The sequence below is a fragment of the Nyctereutes procyonoides genome, unplaced genomic scaffold (genome assembly GCF_905146905.1).
Source record: "Nyctereutes procyonoides isolate TBG_1078 unplaced genomic scaffold, NYPRO_anot_genome, whole genome shotgun sequence".
Taxonomy (NCBI): Eukaryota; Metazoa; Chordata; class Mammalia; order Carnivora; family Canidae; genus Nyctereutes; species Nyctereutes procyonoides.
Genome location: NW_026575135.1, coordinates 46,986,491 through 46,995,823, shown reverse-complemented (window position 1 = coordinate 46,995,823; position 9,333 = coordinate 46,986,491). Strand labels below are relative to the sequence as shown.

At 45.2% G+C, this 9,333-nt stretch overlaps 1 protein-coding gene across 1 annotated transcript; it reads left to right on the top strand.

Moving 5' to 3' along the window:
• The first annotated feature begins 419 nt into the window (after positions 1-419).
• TPD52L3 (TPD52 like 3) lies at positions 420-1,109 on the top strand. Its single transcript, XM_055301513.1, has one exon. The coding sequence runs from the start codon at positions 420-422 to the stop codon at positions 1,107-1,109; it is 690 nt and encodes a 229-aa protein (XP_055157488.1).
• The last annotated feature ends 8,224 nt before the right edge of the window (positions 1,110-9,333 follow it).

The window sequence follows — 9,333 nt, the reverse complement described above, 5'->3', positions numbered from 1 at the left end:
TTTTTAAATAAATTTCTGTTCGTACAAAGGGTTCAACTGATTTTCAAGAGTTTGGCCAAGTCTGGGGTGGTGCAAAGAGGTCTGTAAAGGAAGCCAGACTTTGTTCGAAGGTGGAGATCTATCCTGGACTGTGGCAAAAGGAAAAATACCTCTCTTCTCTGATAATAATCTGCGCACTGACCACCTCACATGTTCATTGTGACGTGGAAACACCACCAGGAGCGTGCAGTCATTTCGGGGGAGTCCAGGGTTCCTTCAACCCGGAAACCCCGCCTAGCGCCCTGAGCTCCCAGGGCCTGCCCTGCCCCTGCCCGCCCACTCCCTCCCTCCACCCAGAAGTGGATGCACTGAGCCGACGCATCTCCCCTGCATGTCAGTGACTTGAGGCCCACCGAGGAGACCCGCCCACCCACTACCATATGGATTCATCCCTCCCCGAGTCCTTTTACACCAGCCGGGAGTCGGACCCCACAGGTTTGGATTTCCACTCTGCTGGCCGAGATTCTCTCTACGCTGGCCACCAGTTCAACTTTCTGTACCAGGAACTGGACCTGGACTCTCTTCATGAAGATCTTTCCCAGTCTATGCCGGGCACCACGACAGAGACTTCAGCGAGCGCCCCTGAATCCTGCCAGACTGCGGAAGCAGAGGATCTCCCAGGGGCTGCACGAAAGGAGCTCAAATCCGAGCTCACTAAATTGGAGGAGGAAATTGTAACCCTACGCCACACTCTGGCAGCCAAAGAAAGGCGTTGCACAGAGCTCCAAAGGAAGCTGGACCTCGTAGCCTTGGTGCCACTAAGGCAGAATCCGTCCAAGAGCTGGCACAACGTTCAAGTGTCCGATGTTTACATGAAACAAAAGACGCCAGCTGCCCTGTCCACCATGGGCTCTGCCGTTTGCAGGAAGCTTGGGGACATGAAGAAGTCAGCCACATTCAGATCCTTTGAAGGTCTGATGGGAGCGATCAAATCCAGAGTTGCTGGTGGAAGAGAGCTCGGCAGTGACTGCCTGCCTTCTTCAGCTGGGAGTGGGGACGATCTCCTGGCTTCAGGCAGTAGGGATGACCCACTCCCACTTTCCCGGAGTGGGAATGACCCAATCCAATGAAGTAGACTTGATCAAGTTCTGAGGAGTGGAGATGATCTGGTTGCAGGCAGTGGGCATGATTTGCTGCCCTTTCTGGAGCCAGAATGAGCCCCTTGGTAACCTTGCCTGGCCACCTAACCAGTGCAAGAACCCCCTTTTCTCATCACAATTGCTACCCTGCCCATCAAAAACAAGCAACTAAACCACCCTTGTAAAGTTAATTGAGGAAATGGACAGAGTTCAGTTTTGAGAAAAGTAATTCCCATTTGTACATAGGCATTTGCTGCTGTTGGGATAGAGAACCCAACATCTTGTACCCTGTTGTTTTACACTAAAGTTGGTAAGTGAAATGTATCACTACACTATCCTTCTGGATAAAACTTCTATTTGCTTGGGCATATATATATTATAACACGTCACTACCTAAAGGTAGTCCCTCCAATCTAAGAAGGTGATCCTGTTTTGTTGATTCTTGAATGCTTCCCTATTCCTTTGATTTTCCTATAAGCAAAACCAAAAACACAGCAAATGCATTAGGTAAACTGTAAAGGCACTTTCGTGTATCTCAACCCTCCATGGATATCCAAACACAAACTTTGCTTCGATTAAAACAAGATGTTCACCTGTTCTACATGGTGGTTTCTTAGTTTGTAGTGTCCATAAGCCAAAATGGTTTTTCTGTGCTGAAGAACGAAAGACAGACTTGTGGCATACATAAAGTTAAAGTAGCCCAACAGGCAAAGGCTTTGACCTTATACTGCAGAAAACTTTGTGTTAGGGAAAATCTCAGACTGACATCATGGACCAAACCCAAAATATGTTCTATTTTATTTAATAATTCAAGCAAATGAACAGTTTCCCCCAATAAATATTCAACTCCCTAAGAGAAGTAAAGAACATATCTCTTTTTATTCATCATTGTATTCCCATGCCTGGCTTAGGGTAGATGTTCAAAAAACACTTGAATTAATGAAGGAATTAATATCACCTACTTCAGACATCAAATCTTGGATCAAAGAGGTTATCAACAACATGTTGACAAGTTTCTTCAACTTCTTTTTTTTAAGATTTTATTTATTTATTCATGAGAGAGACAGATTGAGAGAGAGGCAGACACAGGCAGAGGGAGAAGCAGGTTCCATGCAGGGAGCCTTATGTGGCCTCGATCCGGAGTCTCCAGGTTCATGCCCTGGGCTGATGGCAGCACTAAGCCGCTGAGCCACCCAGGCTGCCCTCCTCCTACTTTTATTTTTTTTTAATTTTTTTAAATTTATTTATGATGGTCACAGAGAGAGAGAGAGAGGCAGAGACATAGGCAGAGGGAGAAGCAGGCTCCATGCACCGGGAGCCCGATGTGGGATTCGATCCCGGGTCTCCAGGATCACACCCTGGGCCAAAGGCAGGTGCCAAAGTGCTGCGCCACCCAGGGATCCCCCTCCCCCTACTTTTAAACAAAGCATTTTGCTTCCCTATTCAAAGATAATTTAAGACTACCATATGTCAGGCTCTGAAGGCACAGAAATTAGACATAGTCTATGCTCTCTAGAAACAAATTTTCAAATCACTATGACTCTGCATTGGGCGCTACAATAGAGAAAGTCTATGAAGAAAGTAGTTTCAACTCTGCCTTGATAGGTCAGAAAGGAATTCAGAGAGGCAGAAAGTCAGAGGATACTAGCTGGAATTTACCAGACAAGAGTAGAATACTCCAGGCAATATCCAGAGAAACTAAGTCATGTAGGAATGTAATAGAATGGCATGCTTCAGGAAATACCAGTAAGTCATTGGGTCTAGAGAGAGATGAGGGTAGAGAAATAGCATGGGCAAGAGAAGAGTCTAATATGCTCTCAGAAAGTATTCTGTAGGATATAGAAAGGTATTAAAGGTACTCAAATCAAATGTGTTTTAGATCACTCTGGTCTCTATCTTTGGAATTTGCAAGTTTCACTATTAAATGTTGAGGTGTTGAATGGTTTTTACTGATTTTTTTGGGGGGGGCAGAATCTCTATCTCCTTGATCTGAATGCCTGTTTCTCTCCCCAAGTTAGAGGAGTTCTCAACTATGATTTGTTCAAATACACTTTCTGGTCCTCTGTCCTTTTCGGTGCCTTCCCAAGCCCTAATTAAACATAGATTTTTCCTTCTGAGGCTGTCGTTTATTTCCCTTAACCATTCTTCATGATCTTTTAATTGTTTTTCTCCTTTTTCCTCAGCTTCCTTCCTTGACATCAACTTGTCTTCTAGGTCACTCACTCCTTCTTCTACCTCGTTAACCCTCGTCGTTAGGACCTCCAGTTTGGATTGCATCTCATTGAATTGATTTTTACTTTCGGCCTGATTAGATCTAAATTCTGCAGTCATGAAGTCTCTTGAATCCTTTATGCTTTTTTCCAGAGCCACCAGTAGCTTTATAATTGTGCTTCTGAATTGACTTTCTGACATCGAATTGTAATCCAAATTCTGTAACTCTGTGGGAGAGAGGACTGTTTCTGATTCTTTCTTTTGTGGTGAGTTCTTCTTTCTAGTCATTTTGCTCAGTGCAGAGTGGCTAAAAACAAGTTGTACTGGTAAAAGGAAGGAAAAGAGGAAAAAAGGGAAAGAAAAAACAAAGAACGAAAAACAAAACAAACAAACAAACAAAGAAGAGGGGTACCCTCTGGTTCTATATACTATAAATCCCTCAACCTCCCCTGGAGCTTTCCAGCGCTGCTGGGTCGAGAACTTGCTCTTCCCGCGTCCTTCCAGCTGGTCTTCTGGGGGAGGGGCCTGCTGTGCCGGTTCTCAGGTGTGTGCACCTGGGGGAGCTGCCCCACCCCTGCCAGGTGCACGGCTCAGTGGAGCTGTTGACCCCGTGAGGCCCCTGTCCCCTGGCGGCCCCGCCCCTCCCAGGCGCAGGGGGACACCAGGAGGGACAACCCCACTGGCGGCGGCCCGGTCCCCAGCCCTGGCGTCAGCTCCCGCAGTACGGACCGCAGCTCCCCGTCCGCACTGGCCTGGATGCTCCGGGGGTGCCCGGCGGCGGTGGCAGGAGCGTCCCCGCTGTCCTGGGCCCTCCCCGCCCCCCTGTCCCGGGGGGAGCGCAGGATCCTGGGCTCCGGGGCCTGCGCTGCCGGGGTCGCTCCCGGGGCCGCGGCTCCCGAAGGCAGCAGGGCGCAGCCCCTCCGCCCGGAGCCCCCGCCTGACCGACCGGCTGCTCCCCGAGGCCCCGCCGGGCGCTCCAGCCCTTCACCGCGCTCGGCCCGCGGGGTGTGGGGCGCCCTCCCCCGGGCGCACGTCCTCTGTCAGTGACCCCGGGAGGCTGGAGGCTCCACTGCCCACCCTGAGATCCTGCCCGAGTTCTGCGAGCCCCTTTCCGTCCGGGAAGATTGGTAAAGTTCCTGATTCTCCAGGACTGGGCTTTCCGTCCTGGGGGCTCCCGCCCCCCAGCCTTAGCCCGGCTCCTCGCGGGGCCCCTCCCCCACTGGATTCTTTCTTATTTTTATTTTTTCCGTCTTCCTACCTTGTTAGAAGTACAAACTCTTCCCTCTGTAGTGTTCCAGCTCTTCTCTCTTTAAGTCTCAGGCCAAATACGTAGGTGTTCAGGATGGTTTGAAAGTTATCTAGGTAAGTTGGTGGAGACAGGTGACTTGGGGACCCTACTCTTCCGCCATCTTCCACTCTGGTCTCTATGGAAATAGATTGAGGAGTATTTAAGAGGTAGAATCTCTGACTTAGGAAACAACTGCAAAAAAGAGAGGGATGGATAGATTTGCAAGTTGATAAGAATGTAGAATTAAAGAGTTAATACTAGCAAGGCAGGAGCTGCACGTTTGTTTTGCTTTGGCTCTTCTATTGGATCTCAGCATACCTGCAACAATTGTCATGGACATCAAATAAAATGCCTCCATGAACATGTGGATACTGGATTAACCGTTTCCTCCAGACTTCCTCTTTTCTACTTGCTTCTACTCTTCTTATGCATTGCTTCCTCTCATTCTTCTCATTCTGTGGTCTATCTTCATAATTTGATCCTTCTGTTCATCTAGCCCTATTTGGATCTTGTAACCCAGTTCCAGTCTATTTAACTTTAACCTCACCACTTTGAGATGCAATTTCCACTAGTGTATGGAATATGTGTACCCTCAAAGATGCCCATTCCTAGGTCTGGCTCAACTCCTAAGAACCACTGGTTGGGAGGGATATTGTAATAAAACTCCCTGAGGCTCTCAGTTTTCTTGATCTTCCATTGCCTATATGAGTGTAGAAGTTGGGGTAGAAGGTAGAGACAAGGGTTGAAAGTTCTAACTCTCACAGATGATACTCCACATGCAATTGGAAGGATGGGAGTAGAATATCAAGCCCTTGTATATTATCATCATACATACCCCAGCATATTGCTAGCATCACTTCCAGAGAAATTCACCAGCAACTTCTGGAGGCTACTTCTAAGCTCCAGATTTGACAAAAACTATATCACATACCTACTCTCACGGCTTTCATATACTGCAGAGAGGCAGCAGTAGCCACTGGCCCAGAACTTTGTAGGTGTTCTGATAATGGTAGGCAATGTGCTTGATGGTTCTACCCATGAAGAAGATGGTGCCATGTGTTGATTACGCTAGAGTATGAGGTCAGTTGTATCTGTGCTATGAAAGTATAATTCTTGCTCATGAACTCCAGTGTTAGAAAAAAGAATGAGTGCCATTCTATCAAAACTACTGGGCCTGGGGCACCTGGGTGGCTCAGTCAGTTAAACACCCAACTCTCTGTTTCTGCTCAGGTTGTGATCTCATGGGTAGTGAGGTTCAGCTTCATGTTGAGCTCTATGCTCAGCAGAGAGTCTGCTTGAAGATTTTCTCCCTCTGCCCCTCCCCATCCTCTCTGTCTCAAATAAATCTTTAAAAAAAAAAATAATGGAGCCTCAATGCAGTCACCATCTGAGACCATGCCCCATTCCTGCTAACTAAATACTTGGTGGGAAACTCAGTGATGCCATAACTTCCAGTGTCCGGAGCCTCACTCACATAAGCCAAGGGAAGAGTGGAAGAATGCCTTACAGATAATGGTAAGCTAGTATAAGCACATTATTATACCTCTTGATAACCTCTCAAAGATTACTAAGTAGGTCCCTAAAACAGTAAAATACGTCTAGCAGTTCCTGAGAGTTCACCAGGTAATTTAAAAGTTAATTCCCTGTTAATTTCTATTACTATTTAAATAATTGAGCATCTCAAGAAGAGAAGTGGATTCTTCTGGAAATTGAAGGTTTTGATCACCTCTACCTCAGTCCTGGCTACCCAGCATCAGACCCATGGCATCAAAAGCAATGCATCCAACATAGTGCCAGCTCTCCAAGAAGACTCTCCTCTTCCCTCTCTCCTACTCCCAGTAACTTGAAGCCAATGGACAAGAAATGGTTACCTACCTCAGAGGAACAATTCATAGACTTGGCTGAGCTCAACTTTCTTTTTAGAACATTAGAACTAAGAGATAAAAAGAGTCAATCAGATAGGAACTGGTCTGTTCAGTCATATAAATGTAAACTCTGTTCCTGCTTTTGTTTTTGGAACATATCCAAACACAGAAGGTAATCTACTGAAAGATGAGAGCAGATGTGCTGAGAACTGCCACATGACTACCTAGACTCACCCCTTAGCTAAGGCTGATGGCAATCCACAATCTCAAAGAAGTGAGTATGAGCTGGGCTGTGAGGCCAAAACAACCAACACAGAAATCTTCTCTAATACTCCTCAAGTGTGTATCCATGCCAGAAAAGAGTCACCTGGGTTTTTAAGGTAACAGAAATCAGTTATTATTACCACTTGGAGAGTTATGGGTCAGATGGGCAGTCTTTGGAACCACTGGGAAAACTAGGAAGATACTGGTACCTGGTCACCTTCCTGGAAGAGGAGGAATCTTTGCTCCTAACATGTTTCTTTAATTATGAGTTTATTTGCTTATTCAATAAATATTGAGCACCTACTGTGTGCCAGACACAGTTTAAGTGCTAAGGATTCAGCAGTGAACAAAACAGACAAAAAAAAATCCTTGCCTTCACGGAGCTTACATTCATATGGGAGAAAATTAAATTATAACATGACAAACACCCATGCATTCACCACACAATGTAAGATCAAGCATAGCTATTTACCAGAGGATATGACTGCTTTATGAAAAGCGCTGGTGAAACTGATTCCTTCCTAATTAGCCTGATTTCACATCATTCTTAGCCTCTCTTTCTCATTTTGTTATGTTTTAACTTGAAAAAATGGCTTCAAATATCCTAATATTGACCTAGAAACTTGTATTGTAACCCAGGGCACACATACTTCTGACCAACTGGCCACAACCCTTCAGGGGTTCTTGCTACCCTTTCAAATTCTATAATTCACTGAAATGAGTCACAGAACCCAAGAAAGCTCCATACTTAAAATTATAGTTTTATTATAAAGGGCACAAATTAGGACTGGCCAAATGAAAAGACACATAGAATTAGATCTGGCATGAAACCTGAAGCTTCCTCATACTCAGAACTCGTATCACCATCCCGGCACATTAATGTATGGATTACTGACCTAGGAAATTCACCTGAGCTTCAGGTATCCAGAGTTTTTACTGAGGTTTCATTACATAGGTGTGTGATTGATTGAATCACAGGCCACATGACTGAATTCAATCTCTGGCCTCCTTTCCATCTCCAGAGGGTCAGGGATTAGGCTGATATTGTGTGGCTCAAATCCACAAACCTCGAGACACATAAGTGGATCTTTCCAACATAGCCAGTCCCCATTCTAAAATTATCCAGGGACCTACCATAAACAACAAAGATACTTCTATCACTCAGGAAACTCCAAGGGTATAGAGACCTTCTCCAAGGAGTCTGGGATAAGGACCAGCCAAATTCTTTATTATACAACAAAACCAGGCAATACAAAGCTGCCCTACAAAATGGTCCCCCAAAGCTCCACAAACACAAGCAAAGGGCACTGTGCCTCCATGCCAGCCTATATATATTTCTTACAAAAAACTTGGCTGGTCAACATCCCTTACTACCACAAAAATCTCATATAATAATTTATTGCATTGCTCCACCACCCAACATATACCATTCCATAGTTGTTAGAGTTTCCAGACCGTTATTTACCCCATATTTCCAAATTACTGATCATTGGTAACATAGTAGTGGTTGGCACCTAGAAAAGCCACAGACTACCAATGGAGAGGTATAAAATACCTTTAAATACACCATTAGGTTAAGGCAGCACTGGAGATAGAACATCTGTTCTACTCAACCCTGAACAAAACTGGAAGGTACCTTTCTTAGCATATTCAAAATTGTTATATCCTATGAAATCTCATATCTCATTATTCCCCTCTCTGCATATTTATCTTGCCTTCCATTGATCCTTGCTGGACCTGGTGGTGCATCTGGACCTTTATCCATCTTCATATTTAATCTCCCAGCCCCAAAAACCTGGCTGGGAAGCCGGAGCACATAGAAGTATTAGCCACATGCTGGTTGTTACTTTGGCTCCCTCTATGCTTAAAACCATAGAAAAGATATAGAGCCAGAAAAAATGGTAGTGGAAATCAACCATCCACTGCGAGCATACCCTAGACCCTGGTCAAGGTCTTTCATGGAGCTCTCCTGATGGGATTGGGTGGAGAGTTAAGGGGTGTGGAGCAAACATTTGCATCAAACATTCTGGACATCCTTTCCCTTATTGCTGGCTTGCTGACACTCTGAACTCTCTTCCTCTGAACTCTGCCCCACCTTGTCTGACCCCAAACCTTTGGCATTCCAAACTTTGAGCTATCTCTAACCCAGTGGATTTGGTATTCAAACCAAGTGTTCCCATCAAATGGCTCTTGTCTTTTCCCAATGGACTCTTTTTTATTTAGTTTTTCCTTTGATATCTGATTCTGTGTTGTCTATGAAAGCCTGATAAGCCTGTCTGAATGTTACGGGACAGGTGATGGGCAACTCACACACTTGAAGTCACTAAAGACTGTCTAGTTTGCAGTGTGTATAGTTGCCAAGAAGACAAACATTATTTTTTTAATTTAAATTTTAGTCAGTGAACATACAGTTCAATATTGGTTTCAGGAGTAGAATTCAGTGATTCCTCACTTACATACAACATTCAGTGCTCCTCACAGCAAGTGCCCTCTTTAATATTCATCACCCATCTAACTCACCTCCCACCTCCCTCCCTCCATAAACCCTCAGTTTGTTCTCTATTTTTAAGAGTCTCTTATGTTTTGT